Source organism: Prunus dulcis, chromosome 7 (genome assembly GCF_902201215.1).
Source record: "Prunus dulcis chromosome 7, ALMONDv2, whole genome shotgun sequence".
In the NCBI taxonomy this organism is placed as follows: Eukaryota; Viridiplantae; Streptophyta; class Magnoliopsida; order Rosales; family Rosaceae; genus Prunus; species Prunus dulcis.
In genome coordinates, this window is record NC_047656.1 from 19,223,103 (window position 1) to 19,240,069 (window position 16,967).

A 16,967-nucleotide genomic window follows, 5' to 3' on the forward strand; every position below is an offset into this window, starting at 1 on the left:
CACTTTTCATTTTCATTATCAAATAATATCTAGATTGATTTTTTTTAAAATTAAGATATATATTATTTTGCTGACATAATTAACCTGTCACTCCCTTACCTAATTAGGTTTAAAATTTTGGAAAGCAACACTTAGCAATTGTGACAAGGGAAGCAGCAGGTTTGGCCTATGTATAGTGTATGGCATCAGCAAAGATCAACCCAAATTTGTCTCATAGCTCTCTCTTTGTTCCTTTCTTGCTTGGAAGTTTCAGGATTTAGGTTTTCTGTCTGGAAGTTTAGGCTCAGTTAAACACCAAGTGAGCCAATCCAAGCGACGAAATCTGACTGGATATAAGCTTAAATTGAACAGAATCTATCCCACTATTGCTAAAGCATGATAAAATATTATCAACTACTATTACCAAACCCTCTTTCTCGGTTAAAAAATGCAATAATTTTTGTGTGGAATCTTATGAACTTTTTACTTGGTTTCTTGCAACCTCCTAGATTAAAATATTTGTTTTGTTTTTGCACCATAATTTGCTTATTTGCTTTGATTTACGAAGCTTGTACGTCGTGAGTAGGGTATAATTCAGTTGGTTGAGTTCTTCCACTTTTATTCATTTCATGCTGTGGACACGAGTTCGAAACTCTTAAACACCAAATAAATATTTATGTAAACCCCCTTCTCTAATTTCTTGTACGTTACAAGATTTTTGTTGGCACATTCATGGTTAGTTATGAAAAAATCTAACCCCAAATTGGTTAGAATTGACACCCTTCCCAATTGGTAAATGCCTACCAATTTTTCAATGCGAATGAGTGTGCATGTGGCGTGATTGATTCATAAAGAAAAATTGGTAAAGTTTGATCACAACAGGTGATAATACTCTATTTTTTAAATATATTATTTTACAGGAGATAATATCAAGGATAATTCAATGTGTTTTTCTTTCCTGGGTAATTGAAGGTGTTCATACTTGGTCTAATGTCTAGAGACCAGAAACAAGTGTAAAATAAAAAAACACCTCAACAAAAATATATTTATTATATTAATTTTTTTCCGGTTACATATAAAATGGACTTTTACATAATAAAAAAATTGTGTAAATTAATTAATTTGGACCCATGATATACGAATATCGTGCAAGAACGATGAAAAAAAAAACAAACAAACAAACGCCGTCCCCAATTCACCAACCAAACAAAAGATAATAAATCACGAGCCGAGTGAGTAAAAGACGGAGAAACGCGCGGACTAATCGTGTAGGTCCCACGCGGGCCCCACACGAGGAGAGAGAAAGAAGACTCCTCCGTCCAGAGGCTCTACTTGGTCTCAGCCAAAAGGCAAGCTGGTGAGTGGTGAGCTCTCCCCACAGCACAGTTCCAGCGAAGCAGAGGATGATGATCTCTCCCTCTCTCCTACCGCCATGTGATGAAGTCTGATGACTGAAGAATTGTTTGTTTTGAAATGAAATAGAAAATCAGAAAGAGAGAGGAAAAAAAAGCAACAAAAATACCTTCCTAATTCCGAAACCAATAAAGCAAACGCTATCTGTCTGTGTTTGTCTGCCCTCTCTCGTACTTTCTCCCTCCATTAACTACTAGACATTCTCTCTCTCCTTCTCTCTCTTGCCCTCTCTCTTCGTTTGGAGAGAGAAAGAGGAGAAAGCTTTTCATTCAGCGGAGCAAGACACGACTGTTTATCAGCTACCCATTTCTTTCGATACATCTGATTTATAGCAGCAATGTCGAGCCCGCCTCCGGGGACAACTCCGCCCCCTTCTTCGTCGCCGCCGGCGACGAACACAACCACACCACCAGCAGCTCCGGCACCGTCTTCGCCACCCCCGCCATCGACCCCGAGCGCGCCACCACCGTCGACCCCGAGCGCGCCACCACCGTCAACCCCGAGCGCGCCACCACCGTCGACCCCGAGCGCGCCACCACCATCGACCCCGAGCGCACCACCACCAGCCACTCCCTCATCACCTCCACCACCATCATCAACCACACCCACAACGCCGTCGACCACTCCTCCTCCGGCCTCTTCGGCCTCTCCGCCGCCGCCTTCGAGTTCATCATCCCGCTCTCCTCCTCCGCCGACTAGTTCGGGCACTACGCCTTCGACCCGGAGTCCTCCGCCTCCAAAATCCGTTTCTCCGCCTTCTCCGCCATCGCCGTCGAACTTGGATTCGGGGGTTATAATCGGGATTGCCATTGGGGCTGTAGCGATCTTTGCGGTGCTGACTATCTTCTGCATTTTTTGCACTAAGAAGAAGAAGAGGAGGAGAAGGGATGACGAAAACTATTATATACCTCCCCCGCCGCCTCCTGGGCCTAAAGGTATCAGCTTTCTTTGTTTTTTGAGATTTTGTGATCTGGTTTTGGCACCTTTTTTTTTGTTTGTGTTTTGGGGTAAGTTTTAGATTCGGTTTCATTTGGACCATTTTGATCACTCTGTATGCAGAAATGGTCTTTAGCTAGATTTTGTGGGTTTAGAGGAGCCCGATGGATCTGGTCATGGTATAAATTTATAAATTCAATTTTCCGCATTTCCCCCCCAATGTTGCCATCGTTTCGCATTGCAATGATTTTTGTTTATCATTATCCCGATTGGTGATGACTTCTGCTTGTGTGATTGTATGGATTAACATGAAGCCCTGGTGAATCTGGTAAAGCATGCTATATTCAGGGGTTATGCCATGTGTCCTATTTCATGGTCATTATGTATCGTGTTATGCATAAGTAGAAAACTTCCAACTTATAAATACTCTGACTTGAATTCTGAATCTTACTCTCAAATCTTTGAATATCAATCACTCCTTCACTCTCGTAACATTTCAATTGGATTAAAAGACTCGTGGTGTTTATTGGTTGCCTTTTTGTTTTTGTTTCTATGACTTATTATTTTATTCCAGTTTTGTTCGAAAGAAGACATTTTCTGAGGAAGTTTCTTTGTACACCTAAAAATTTGCGTCTGACTGCCCATGAACGAAAACATATTATTGCTGTGGATTATCCAGATGGATGGTAATACTGATTTCCTAGTGTTGTGTTTTTCAGATGACCCATACGGTGGTCCACCACATCGGTGGCAACAAAATCTTCCTCCTGCAGAGCATGTAGTCACAATGATGCCAAAGCCATCTCCTCCACCAGCTCCAGCATCACGTCCGCCATACTCACCACAGAGTGTTCCCCCACCACCACCACCACCTTTCACAAGCAGCAGTGGAGGTTCTGGTTCCAATTATTCAGGGGGTGAAACTCCACTCCCACCGCCTCCACCAGGCTATACCTTGGGTTTCTCTAAAAGCACATTTACATATGAGGAACTAGCATTAGCAACAGAAGGCTTCTCGGATTCCAATCTCCTTGGACAAGGTGGATTTGGATATGTACACAAAGGAGTCCTTCCGAATGGGAAGGAAGTGGCAGTCAAGCAGCTAAAAGCTGGAAGTGGGCAAGGGGAACGTGAATTCCAGGCAGAAGTTGAAATTATTAGCCGTGTACATCACAGACATCTTGTTTCACTGGTTGGGTATTGCATGACTGGATTGGAGAGACTACTTGTTTATGAATTTGTTCCAAATAATACTATGGAGTTCCACTTACATGGCAAGTTTTTTTTTTTCCCGCACACATGATTGAGTTTATGATGATAAACACCTTTATTTTAATCAAAAGTAAAACAATGAATTTAAATAGTCAAGTTGATAGACTGTCGCTTGATTGTTATACGGTGGACTCTCATCATTAATGTTATGATTTTCCATCTGCGAATGTGAAGTATGTGTCTATAGAATTTAGTTTATGTGTAGGTGATATTTACCATTATAATGTTGGTTCATACTTCTGGTTACAAGGATCTGATAGACTGTTCGTTTTGCAGGAAAAGGACGACCTACCATGGATTGGCCCACCAGACTGAAAATTGCTCTAGGATCTGCAAAAGGACTAGCATATCTTCACGAGGATTGTAAGCTCTCTGTGTCCGTGCACACACAGAAATGCACTTGAAAAAGAATCACTTTAAATAGTATTTGACATCAGAACTTCAGATTTTAGATTGTAATAATCTGTACATGCATGCAGGTCATCCTAAAATCATTCATCGTGATATCAAAGCAGCTAATATACTTTTGGATTTCAAGTTTGAGGCAAAGGTATGGACTGTCAATCGATTTTCTTACGGCTTTCCAAAATTTACAATTCTTAAAATTAATGTTAGTTCCTGAATGGCAAGTTGTTGGCTGCCTGAGTTTTGTTCTTCTTGATATATGACCGGCTATTACTCAGCCTTGGAAAGTTGGTGCTTAAATTATTTTGAATGAGATATATTACGCTCAAATTTGATCAGTTCTAGGTGATTATATTAAAGTTTATTGGTTGTGATCATGTCAAGGAGTGTTTAGATTGAGATTCACCATCTTTGTCACAGGTTGCGGATTTTGGACTTGCCAAGCTGTCTTCTGATGTTAATACTCACGTTTCCACCCGAGTGATGGGAACTTTTGGGTAAGACCCATTTCTTTCATGTTAAAATTGCCAGTGGAATTTGATATCATTATGATTTTCGTTTGAGATTGACCCAAAATAGGACTAGGATTTTTTTTTGTTTCCATCTCTTCCAAAATGTCTGTTGCTATGCTTGAGCTGATTCTCTCTTTCTAGTTATTGTTTTTCATGGAACATATTTATTGCATGATTGTGTTGAACACCCAAACTGTATGCAATCATATGTATATGGTCATGCTGTCAATCCTTGTTGCTTTGCTATGATTGAGAGGTCTCAGGTTCTCAAGATTGTTGTGAATGTTGTTTGCTGTGATGACGAGATGTTCATCCTAGTTTAGCGTGTCTAAATGATCTATCATGATATATCTGCATTGCTTAGTATATATCTACACTTATTATTCATGTTCTTACATGCTCGCTACCTTCAGGTATCTGGCTCCAGAATATGCTTCAAGTGGAAAACTCACAGACAAGTCAGATGTTTTCTCCTTTGGGGTTATGCTTTTGGAGTTGATTACTGGACGCCGGCCTGTTGATGCATCTCAAACTTTCATGGAGGATAGTTTAGTAGACTGGGTGAGTGATAACTTGCTTTGTCTGTGAACACTGCTTTCTTGATCAAGATTTCCCCCTTTTGGCTTTTATCATTTGGGTTTTGGGTTGCTGGAGTATCATTGGTACTTATAGAGAGCATGTTGTGGCATTGCAGGCAAGGCCTGTGTTAACTCGAGCGCTAGAAGAAAGAAACTTTGATGGACTGGTTGATCCTAAGCTGCAGAATAGTTTTGACCCCAATGAGATGGCTCGCATGGTTGCTTGTGCTGCAGCTTGTGTACGTCATTCTGCACGGCGTCGGCCTCGAATGAGTCAGGTAAATTTTTTTCAGTAAGAGCTTAAGCTTTCACGTTCCTCGTGTGCTGATGCAAGTTCATAACCTTTGTATGTGCAATTATTGAAGTGTCTTCTGACCAATTTTTACTTGATACATGTAGGTTGTCCGTGCTTTAGAGGGAGATGTGTCTTTGTCTGATCTCAATGAAGGAATCAGGCCCGGGCAGAGCAATGTCTATAGTTCATATGGGAGCTCAGACTATGACACAAGCCAGTACAAAGAGGACATGAAAAAATTCAGGAAGATGGCACTGGGAAGCCAGGAGTATGGTGGTAGCAGCGAGTATAGTGCACCCACCAGTGAGTATGGCTTGTACCCGTCTGGCTCAAGCAGCGGTGAAGGCCAAAGCCGCCTAACCACCGGAGAAATGGAGATGGGAAGGATTAAGAACAGTAAAGGTTTTAGTGGAACCTCTTGACACAGCCAATGCACCAATTTTCCTGTAAAAAGCTAGCCCCCCCCCCCCCCAAAATATTCTTACATTGATTTCAAGAACAAAGTGTTTATCACCAATTATATCTATATTTTTTTTCTTCATCCATTTGAACTATCGGTTTTACAGTGTACTTAGGAGCGCTTATACAACAGTAAACAAATAATCTTATCCAATTCTTTTATTTGTGGCTTAATCTTTCTTCTTTTACATATTAAGCACCACATGAACATGCGTGCATGTTTTTTGAATGATGGTTTTTGGTTCCATTTACTTTTCTAAAAGGTTTGCTCAAATTCTGTTCATCATGAAAGGCAAACGCACAGCCAATTTTTCCAACCCTAGTGGCTAATGGTGTCGCGGCCCGCATGTCCAACACAGAAAAGGCTGTATATCTCTGACAAAGTCAAATAAAGTCTTTATCTTTTTTTGGTTGAAGAAGAAGAAAATGCCGACCAGCCCATGCTCCTTGGCTGCTCGTGCTGTCTTGCACATGCCCCCCTTTTTTTAATGACCCTCATCAGTTGGTGGGGACTGGGAATAGGGGACCTCTCTGCTAGTTCGAATTTGGCAAAATACAACTCTGTTCGTAACAAAAATCCTCGAATTTTAATCAAGTACATCGGAAATTTGAATGAAGAACACTATTAATTTGTATGTACAAAAATTTGATTTGACTTTTTTTTTTTCCTTTTAAATATTTTTGGCCATCGTTTGTTTTCCAAGGAAGTATAAATGAAGAAAAGAATATGAATTTGATTGTTTTACGTTTGTTTTCGAAATTCTTGTCTGATACTCATCATTACCATGAATACAAATTGACTATAAAATCCAAAAATTCTTCTATCAAACCTTGACAAATACAAAATCGTTTCCTGTGGTGCTGACAAGAAGACTCTTGAATTAGTGAAGTGATGTTACAAAGAAATCCTCTGGTAGGTGTGACAGTATTATAAGAACAATGCTACAAGAGATCAAAGGCCTCAGATTTTTTTTTTTTAAAAAAAGGGCTACTAATCATCCGGAACTATAGATTAGAAAACCGGCCAGAGCCAGATCCTTTCCTTCGCCGCCGTCGTTTCTGTCGAATTCTCCAAAAGCTCAGAACTAACAAAATACCTACAATAGCAGCAAAGTAGTTTAAAGAGTAAACGCATTTCAAAACATGTAAACATTTCTTTTGACAAATTGGAAAAGTCAATGATCATTTACCAGTTACAGCAATTATTGCAGGAACAAGCCAATGACTAGGAACAACCACAGGCATATCAAGCTGCAAAAAGGTTTAGAAGAAACTCTCAGCATTATTTACCATGTTATAGTATGGCAGTAAGAGAATTGCACGAGAGAGAATCATTTTCTAATCGAAGTACGAATCTTTCATGAACCATTCGTTGGCTTACCTCGTCCCCATAGAACAGGCCGAAGTACCTGTTCCCCAGAGAATCACTTCTATTTTCCCCGAGCAATTTGGGATGCTTCAAATTGGAAGTATCGACTGTAGAATTTAAACCTCTATCCAAGTCAACTACAGAATAACCAGGTAATCTTCTGTTTGTTCCCCTGATCTGTGAACTGTAACCTTTAGTGCCCCAGATTTCAAATACAGAGTCACTCCCACAGATCACGTCCTTTCCCACAACAGCAGAATATGTAGAGAAATTCACATCCGTTCTACGGGACGGTAGTTGGTTGTCTTCCACATATAAAGGTGATTTTTGTTTAACTGAGTTTGAGAAAAGCACAGGATCTTTGATGTTTCCACCGGTAAAATCTAATATTTTCCTCAAGAGCCAATAACAATTAGTTACCATATGACTGCTGTCCAAACAGTTAGAGTCTCCATAGACTACAACACGACCTTCACCCACCTCTAAAAGACCAAGAATGGGAGAATCTGCCTGCATTTGTCAATAGGCAGCATAATCAAAATCATGTATGAATCATGATTGAGTTTAATTATCAAAATGGAAATAACTGCAAGCCTGATATTCAACAAACGTCCTGCACGTGGTTAAATCAACTTTTGGTTCAAGGAATATTGCATAATTTTGTGTGTGTGTGTGTGTGTGTGTGTGTGTGTCTGTGAAAGAGAGAGAGAGAGGAAGACTCTCATTCAAGTTGAGACATGAAAAAAGAAAACAAAATGTTGAATGAGTAGCATTCCTGCTTACCGTGGTCATCTCAGGAGTCCGAAGTACATTCTGAGTGGCCCCACTCTCAGAGCTATCCAGGAAAGGGAACTTGTGCACATAACCACCTCGTGGAAACCTCACTATATCTGTTCCAGATGCATACCGACTATGCTCACCATTAATAGAAAAATCGCCATTTAGAATCTTATCTCCAAATGCAATCCCAAACGGAGCCAAAAGGTCATTCAACGCTGGAACATTTGCGCCTCCAGTGACTGGAGTCCACCAGCTTCGTGTGTTGTCATCAAAGAATCTCATCTTCACCATCGTGTCCACATTATACCATTCGGAAAACACAGCTAACCCCAGTCCAGAATTAAGAACATCATCCCGCAGTTTATCAATCTCCTCTTGAAAGTACTCTTCTTCAAGATCTACCAGAAGAAGTGTTCCATACCGGAGAGCGTCAAAGCAAGTAAAAGGCGAACCAAGTGTTTCCACATAATACCCAGCATCTCGTAACATGTTGAACATAATGTGAAAATTTGTATGCAGGTGATCCCCATGCCAGTCAAGTATGTCATTACGAACATCCAAAGAGTCTCTGGGGATATAACCTGGAGGGTATTTAATATTGTGAAACTGATCCCACAAAACTCGTTTTGATCTTGGTGGAGTAGGGACAACCTTCAATTTCAACTGAAGCACACAAGTACTAATCCTGATATCCTTTTCTCCTTGAGCCGGAGGACTGTATACCCTAAGAGTAACATTGCCTCCAATCTCTCCAGAAAATTGTGCACCTTCTTCCTTAATTTGCATGTGAAGCGCTAAATAACCAGTCCAAGGCCAGATAACTTCAGAATAAGTAAAGTGAATGCTTAGAAGATTCCCCACTTCATCTAAAGGATGCCATGTGGGTGGACTTTCAATGTAGCCGATTACACCCATCCCATTTAGAATGGTAGCATTAAAGATAACAGGCATGGCATCTGCATAAAGCGGTTGACGACAGAAGGGCCAGGAGTAAGGGCAATCTGTATAATCGAGAGTACTTGGGAAGATGCTGGCACGAGGTTTGTAACTCTTAAGGATTTCATATGATTCTAACCTGACCAAAAAGTCAAAACTTAAAACTGAAAACCAGTAAAACAAATGCTAAACAGTAAGAATAACCATAAATGAGATCCGTACAAAAAAAGTAAAGGGCCTATAAATCAGGAGAACTTACAGATCGACCCTGCCTGCACCTTGCTCATACATATTCGGACCAGAAAGCTTCGCAGCACCCTCAACCAATGCTTGTTTCATGCTTGCCGGATTTAAAGTGTCCTTCCTACTGCTCTCAGGGATAACACTCACAAGCAGGCATACCATACCAGCAACCACAGGACTTGCCACACTAGTGCCAGATAAGCTTTTACAGCCAGTACTGATCCTAGATCCCATAATGTCCCGTCCATATGCGACTACATCCGGCTTCACCCGACCATAACTGTGCAGAGAAAACTTATAAAGTTAACGTTAACATAGCTTGTACGGCCCAAGGAACAACAAAGGATTGAATGCCTTAAGATCACTTTAAAAACCTTGTAAAGATCAGAGCACCAAACACTAGAAAATACACAGCACTATTAGTCTCTTGAAAAAAGGCATAACCATGGGAAAGGAAGATAAAAATTGCAATAAGTGGTACGAAGGAAAATATATTAGATTACCCATGAGGCATCTCCCAAGTACTCATGCCACGTGAAGAAAAAGAAGCAATGTGATCACTGTAGTCAATGCCGCCAACACCAATGACATCACTTTGGTCTGCTGGATTGTTTAGAGTTCCATAAAGTGGTCCATCATTTCCAATTGCCGAAACCATAATTATATTGTTTGCAGTTATTTCCCAAACCTGTGAGCAAATGCAGCACAAATTTAAGTTCCACACTTCAATAGCACAACATGCATGATATATGCCCACACATGTTTCAGTGCAGAACCTAGAAGTTGATAAACCACCACACTAAAAGGTTCTTTATGAAATACAGAAAATTAACCAAGGACCCTTACCTTCTCTACAAATGGGAGGTCCAAGTAATCAGGTCCACCTATACTTAGATTTAACACGTCCATATTGGTTGCAATGGCATAGTTGAATGCATCAAGGAACCATGATGTGTATGATACCTGCAATAAGCTGAACACAGGCTTCTCATAATCTTGCTAAATTTAATAAACCAAATGAAACGCCATGAAGCTAAGTATTTAAAACCATGGCTTGAATACAAAGTTCTCTAAATCTTGCTTTCAAAGACTTTCTTTTGAAAAGATAATCTATATCATTCTAGTCATAATGCCATATCAATAAATCTTCCAATGTCCGATGTCATTACCTGTGCGTCTGTAAACACACGAAAAGCATAGATCTCTGTATCAGGAGCAAAACCGAGACACTCTGCATCTACACCAGCAATAACACCAGCAACAAATGTCCCATGTCCAAGATTGTCGTTCAATGTATCTTCATTGGTCCAGTTTGTGCGCTCCTGGATAATTGCTCAAAATTGAAAACCAGCATAGCACCGTGATTTTTACTTTTATTTTTATAAGCAAACAGAAAAATATAAGGCAAATAACAGTGATTAAGTCTGACTACAAAAATCCACAAGGCGAAAAGACTCGAGCCTCTTTTCCCAGAAAACAGTACCTTAATATTACGAAAATGTGGGTGATTAGCTCGAATGCCAGTGTCAAATATGGCCATTTTGACTTTTGTACCAGTATACCCCTTTTCCCAGAGAAAATCCGCTCCAAATAATGAAGTAACTTGAGATTTCTGCAAGAATTAAATTAAGAGAGTTAATTAAAAATAAACACTAAGGAATTTTTCAAGAATCAGAACAAACCAAAAAAAGAAGGAACACTGCTGGAACTTTCTCCAAATTTAATTTCAAAATAGCCAGTTTTTGAGACACACACACACACACACACACACACACACACACACACAAAAAAGGGCTTCTCCACGTTATCTTGGATTTATTGAGAAAAACATAGTGAAGTGATATATTCTTAAATACGTTCCGCCATTATCAAGTTAAACCCAATTAGGAAAGACTTGTAGCTTAGCCAAGATAAACCTTTCCCACAAAATAGGATAAACACCCATAGAAAAATATACGAATCCCAACTTCAATCTCCTTCCTGTTCCTCAATTGAAATGGAAATCAAGAGACAATTTCTGGTCATAAAAACACAAACGCATAGCGCAAGAAGTTCTTTTGGTTTCATACAAATGCACCAAAACCCACCTGAGCCATGAGCTGCCTTCTCCACCTAATCGAATAATTACTTGTGGCCGTAAAATGTGTATCGCCGCCGGCTTCGCTAAAGGACATCGCCGTTAAAATTTTCCCCGGCCGCTTCTTTCCATCGACAAAAGCCCCAACTTTGTCTCTTTTTTCCTCTGCAAGCAAACCCCTCCCATACCTCATATCCGCATTGACATCCTTCACCAGCCCCAACTTCCCAAATTCCGAAACTACCATTTCTTTCGCCGAGTCTTCAATCCAAACCAATCCAAAATCTGTAGGGTACTTCTTGGCCGGGTTGTTCCTCTCGATCCAATCCCATCCATCGGATCGAACACTCAATTTCAAATACTCACGGTGCTCTTCCGCCCTTTTGTATTCGGCAAATCGAACGACGTAGTTTTGGCTGTTGGTTTGAGGATGCGAGGAATTTAGGGTACCACGGTTTAGGTCTAGGGTTGGGGAAATTTGGGTCTTGAAATGGAGGACAGAGATGGAGATCGAGACAAAGATGGAGATGAAGATGAAGACGAGGGAGAGCGATGGAGTGGAGGTACGAGGAGAAGTGGTCATGGCGACGACGGAGCTAAGAAGATTGGCGTTGACGCTTCATTGATTTGGCGGGAAAGCTCTCGCATCGGAGAAAATGCGGGTCGGTCCGGAGAATCACTGTTTAATCTTTCAGTTTAACTTGTCTTTCTTTTTTGGCTGACTTGTCTTTTCTTCTCTATAAAAATTTTAAAAAACAACTTGTCTTTTTTTTCGCTCAAATTTATCAGATTTTAATTTTATAAAATAGTAAATAAATAAATAAATGTTTTAAAATCTTGTTAAAGCCCATCTGGCCCATCGAATATTTTCACTACCCGAGTTCCTATGCCCAGTCTAATTTGTACCTGCAGTTTATTTTCTCTACCCGAGTTTCTACGGCAGAGCATTTTTAACAGTAGTAGCAAATAAAATTCATCAAATTGAAGTTTGTTAATTTACGTGGTAATTTGAAAAGTCTTATTTGCTACTTGAATAATTTATGCTTTAACATACTTTTCAATTCAGTTAATGTAATATCAAGAAAAAGAATGAAAAATATGAAAAATGTCAAAGTATTTATTATATGAAAAGGAAAAAATAATAATATGTTTTTAACATTTTTAAGGTGGGTTTTGTTTTTCCAAAGTAAAATGAAATATTTGAAGAGCAAAGTCAACTTACCAATCCTGAAGAGAGAGAAAGAGATTGTAGCTTCGATGACTGAGGTTGACGGATTTAAATACATAATTTAACTTTTATTTGTTAAGTTATCATTTTTCAAACCTCAATCTCTCTTGGAATTTTAAAAATGACGGCTTTTAGATGGAATTTAAAGTTGAAATTTATTACTTCCAAATTCCATGGTTTTTCTCACATAGAATTTATAAATTTCTATGTTTTTTTAATCAAAACATGAGAATTGGATTGTGTTAATTTAGAAATTCTGACTTTTGTCAAAATTCCAAGTTAATTTCCACCGTCCAAAAATGCACTATAAGGTTAAAATTGAAAATAGAGGATTAAAGTGGTAAAACGGGTACAGGACAAAAAGTTTTTTTGGCATTTTGTTGCTTTCATTTGTTAGGTTAAACGCTGCGTTTTGTTCGTACCTCACGACAACGGCTCTGTATAATGCCTTCTCCATCTCAACGCTATCAGTTAAAAACAGAGCAATCCACTCAAAGCTTGAAGCTTGGAAATGGCGCGAGGGGTAATCTTACCATCGCAAACCAGTACCCAAACCTTACTTTTTGCCATTCCAAAAATACCCCTAACAACATGGAAACTCCCATTCATGTCCCGTCAAGTTTCCTGCAAGTGCTTGTCCACCCAAGCCCCAGTCGTCGCAGTCGACATGGCAAAGTACAAGGAAGCTTTCTCTAGACGAATGGCCATGGCTGGCCTCAAGCCCCACCACCGAGTCGGTCTGTACTCACTTTGTTCATCTTCTTCTCTGCAACTTTTCTGTGTTTTTCTTTTCATGTTAACATATTGGTCAATTCTTAGTTTATCTTGTTTTTCATTTTATGGGCTTAATTTCGCTTGTTTTGCTCTCTAAAATTTGCTTATTTTTGAAAAACAAAAAGGGTGTTGTTTATCTTTTCATTTTCTTTGGTTGTGTGAGCTTGGAGAGTTCAATTAAATCCCAGTGAGATTGTGATGCTTGTTTTCTGCTTTGTATGCAGCTATTGGGGTCTCTGGAGGTCCAGACAGTATGGCTTTATGTGTTTTGACCGCCCACTGGAAAGCTCGAGACTTTGATGCGAAATGTGATAGTGGTGGCTTCATTGACGGGCTTTTGGCAATAATTGTCGACCATGGGCTGCGTGCAGAGAGCAAAGAAGAAGCCAACACTGTTTCTAATCGGGTCTCTAAATTGGGTACTTTTCGGTGTTGCTCCTGATATATTGTCTCGGTGCATTCGGCTTAACATAGTAATTTCAGTTTAAGACTTGAAGTAGATAAGCCAATATGAACTTTGTGTAGGAATCAGAAGTCATATTGCCTGTTGTGATTGGCCGGATGGTCATCCGAAACAAGGTCACTTGCAAGAAGCAGCGCGTGACATGAGGTGGTTGCTTCTCATTTTCCAAAGTCCCTAATGCCTACTACTGGGGATGTTACTTCTGTTTTGAATATTGATAATTGGTTCATTACATTTATGGTTCAATTGGGTGATGTACATTATTTCATTTTGTTTAAATTGGGTTTGAATGTCAGGTATGAAATATTTCAGAAGATTTGCATCCAGAACCGGATTGGTGTGTTACTTATTGCACATCATGCTGATGACCAGGTCTGTCCAACAATCATTTAATTTAACTTTCTTTCATTTTGCTGCTGTATATCTGTGTGTTATGTGTGAGGCATGTACAAATTAGTTGTTTCGAAAAAGAGGCCAATCCACTTCCAGACATGAAAGAGTCTTTATATTTGTAATCACAAAACTGAAAGAAAGTATCAGCTTATTTATAAGAATTATGGTATTATTTCCTCTGTATTGATTTAAACTTTCCAGGCTTGTTACATATGCTAGATATATAATGATTGCTAAGACCCAATGCAGGCTGAGTTATTTGTTCTCAGACTATCTCGTAATAGCGGTGTCCTTGGACTTGCTGGTATGCCTTTCACGTCTCAAATTTTCTCCACGCATACCCATTCCTATGCTGAAGTTTCGGGAAACTATGGTATCCTTGTTGTGCGACCACTCCTGGATCTTTCAAAAGAAGATATGTACGAGGTTAGTGTAATGGAGCTGAGTAGTATCTGTAAAATGTGTGTTTAAAAAAAAATTGTATTTGGAACCAATCTGAGTTAATTTATTTAATAATTTTTCTAGATATGTGAAGGAAGTAATCAGGTCTGGGTGGAAGACCCAACGAATCAAAGCCTGTTATATGCTCGTAATAGAATTCGAATGTCTCTAAGGGACTTGTCATCAAGTGAGTTTTAAACATAATTTCAATTGTTGTAGTTTAGTCCTTATAATTGGGTGGTAAAGGCTTTTATCTTCTCTTGCATGTTTTGTTAACTTCATAGTGGTGCTGTACGTATAGTTTCCCTATGCAAAAATGTTATTGCCATTTTTCTTGTTTGCAAATACTGCCATAACATTTGCAGAGTACCAATGTTTTTTTTTTCTTTTTCTAGGTGCATTCAAGTTGGAGCTACAAGCAGTTATTTCTGCCTGTCGCAAAACACGCATATACATCGATTATATTTGTAGTAATCTGATAAGCAAAGCAGTGACTGTTATGGATGTAAGCATAATTTGAGTGTCCGTACCTTTTAATTGTTTCTGATAATTGATAACTATTATAGCCAACTTCTCGTTTGACTATAGTGTAAAGATTTCTGAATATGTTCAAGACATTTCATTTGATATTGTGCCTGCAGCTGGGATATGCTGTTATTGATTTAGAGATTCTTAATGAATCAAAAATCGAGGACATATGCCTGTCAAAGTTTATTGCCTTGGTTTTGAAGGTACTACAATTATTACCATACAAGTTGTTTGACGTTATAGTTATTTTTCTTAGAAACGTATATCTTTTGGACGAATTATGTTTATGCCGAGATTCATTCTGTTTGCAGTTCATCTCACAAAGGCACAGGCCAATTAGAGGTAGTACTTCAAAATTGCTTTTGGACTACATGCATACTTTACCATGCAAGGTACGAATACAAGTGTAACATGAAAAGTTAGCCTTTTCAAAGTCCAAATAGCTGTATTTGGTATCACTTATAGTTTCATTGAATTATCGTTCTGTTTTACCAATCATGCAGACCTCCCTTACAGCAGCTGGCTGCTACCTTTCTCCAGCTCCTGGGTCTAGAGGCATGAAAGCTCTAGTCTGTTCTTCTGTCGATTGTCCTCTACCTTCAAAAATGGAATCATCCCATCTACATTTTCAGGCAGAACAGGAAAACTGTACTTCAGATGAGATTGGGAAAATTATAGCAGATGGCAAATCATATGCAGATTCCTTAATTACAGATGCGTCAGATGTGCATTTCTTGGAAGGAACTTCTGAATCAGTTCTAACTGGAGCCAGGAATCTTGGTATGCTTAGTGAGTCAACCCTTTCAAATATTCTTTTATTGCAGAAGGAAGAGATTCAGAATTTCAAGTCTAAGAGCAAAGTCGCAGCTGACTACAAGTCAGAGCATGGAGTCAAATCTGTTAGTACATCAAGGAGTGAACCACTTCACCCTGGGCAAATATGTTGCTTCATGAACCGGTTCTTTGTCACATGGAAACTGAGTGAGGAAGTTACTGAAAATGCAACTTCTGAGGAAGCTAATAGTGATGGAGTTTTGAAGGGACAAAGTCGGGGCTGTTGCAGATCTTGTGTATTTGGTCATGACATGATGGTTGAGGTGCGGAACTTGACTGAACCAGATTGGCTGTATCTTGCCAACTTGTCGAGGAGTCGAACTTCAGAAAATTTTCAAGAATGGAGACATTCTTTAGATAGTAAGGTAGAGCAAACAGAAGAGAAGACAAACGAATGTCCAGATTATGCAAGGCTCTCAGCACAAAGAGCTCTTGTATCCCTGAAGTCTATCCCTCTGGCTGCAAGAAGAGGCCTGCCTGTCCTAGTGAATAGTCAAGGACTACTGCTAAGCATCCCAGTAAGTTTTTGTATATTCAAATAGGATATTGTGGTCTCTAGTTATCTAACCTTTTTCCTGAAAAGTAACAATCTTTATTTTGCCTTTCAGAGCATTGGCTTCAAACACTGCCCATGCTTAATGGTATCTGCAACATTCAAGCCAAAAGTACCACTCGGCGGAGGTCATAGTTCGTTCATCTAGTCGCCATAGTTTCGAATCAGCGGGTCCACCCATTCCCTACAACCTGGATGCTCGCACAATTTTGTACTGTATTTAGATTATGTTGCAGTTTGCAAACTAGGTTACATGTATTGAACCCAGCTTCTTGACCCACCCAAAAAAAAAAAAAAAAAAACCCCCAAACTTTCCAGTACGGAAAACATCGTGTATAATGCCAATATTCAGGTTGTCTAATCCAAAGTTGTTTTTAAAGCACCATATTATGCAGTTTATCTTCCAGATAACCATCAGCACAAACTATAATTTCGAAGCTCATAGTCCAGTTCACAGTGCTTGTGACATGAGGCATCTCTCATTAGTCGGTTGGCCTTG

At 39.4% G+C, this 16,967-nt stretch overlaps 3 protein-coding genes across 6 annotated transcripts; 2 read left to right on the forward strand and 1 right to left on the reverse strand.

Annotated features, from left to right (window-relative positions):
• The first annotated feature begins 1,323 nt into the window (after positions 1-1,323).
• Positions 1,324-6,023, forward strand: LOC117633620 (proline-rich receptor-like protein kinase PERK1). The gene is made up of 8 exons (XM_034367281.1): positions 1,324-2,327; positions 3,048-3,602; positions 3,877-3,963; positions 4,080-4,150; positions 4,426-4,502; positions 4,931-5,078; positions 5,212-5,373; positions 5,495-6,023. The coding sequence occupies exons 1-8, from the start codon at positions 1,730-1,732 to the stop codon at positions 5,810-5,812; spliced, it is 2,016 nt and encodes a 671-aa protein (XP_034223172.1). The 5' UTR covers positions 1,324-1,729; the 3' UTR covers positions 5,813-6,023.
• A 606-nt stretch (positions 6,024-6,629) lies between these two features.
• On the reverse strand, positions 6,630-11,971 carry LOC117634669 (subtilisin-like protease SBT6.1). Of its 3 annotated transcripts, XM_034368852.1 has the most exons (11): positions 11,265-11,971; positions 10,661-10,789; positions 10,347-10,499; positions 10,024-10,140; positions 9,681-9,865; positions 9,194-9,457; positions 8,002-9,073; positions 7,437-7,728; positions 7,231-7,325; positions 7,040-7,100; positions 6,630-6,946 (listed from the first exon to the last, which is right to left on the reverse strand). In XM_034368852.1, exons 1-11 carry the CDS (start codon positions 11,835-11,837, stop codon positions 6,855-6,857), a joined length of 3,033 nt encoding a protein of 1,010 aa, XP_034224743.1. In that variant the 5' UTR covers positions 11,838-11,971; the 3' UTR covers positions 6,630-6,854. The 3 variants fall into 3 exon arrangements, with proteins under 3 accessions (XP_034224743.1, XP_034224742.1, XP_034224744.1); XM_034368851.1 differs by having other exon boundaries at positions 7,231-7,728; XM_034368853.1 differs by lacking the exon at positions 11,265-11,971 and having other exon boundaries at positions 7,231-7,728; positions 10,024-10,150; positions 10,661-10,777.
• Positions 11,972-12,951: 980 nt separating this feature from the next.
• On the forward strand, positions 12,952-16,850 carry LOC117634412. Of its 2 annotated transcripts, XM_034368514.1 has the most exons (11): positions 12,952-13,219; positions 13,481-13,675; positions 13,782-13,866; positions 14,016-14,091; positions 14,362-14,538; positions 14,638-14,740; positions 14,949-15,058; positions 15,195-15,284; positions 15,393-15,473; positions 15,585-16,433; positions 16,524-16,850. In XM_034368514.1, the coding sequence occupies exons 1-11, from the start codon at positions 12,994-12,996 to the stop codon at positions 16,614-16,616; spliced, it is 2,085 nt and encodes a 694-aa protein (XP_034224405.1). In that variant the 5' UTR covers positions 12,952-12,993; the 3' UTR covers positions 16,617-16,850. The 2 variants fall into 2 exon arrangements, with proteins under 2 accessions (XP_034224405.1, XP_034224406.1); XM_034368515.1 differs by lacking the exons at positions 12,952-13,219; positions 13,481-13,675; positions 13,782-13,866; positions 14,016-14,091 and having other exon boundaries at positions 14,356-14,538.
• The last annotated feature ends 117 nt before the right edge of the window (positions 16,851-16,967 follow it).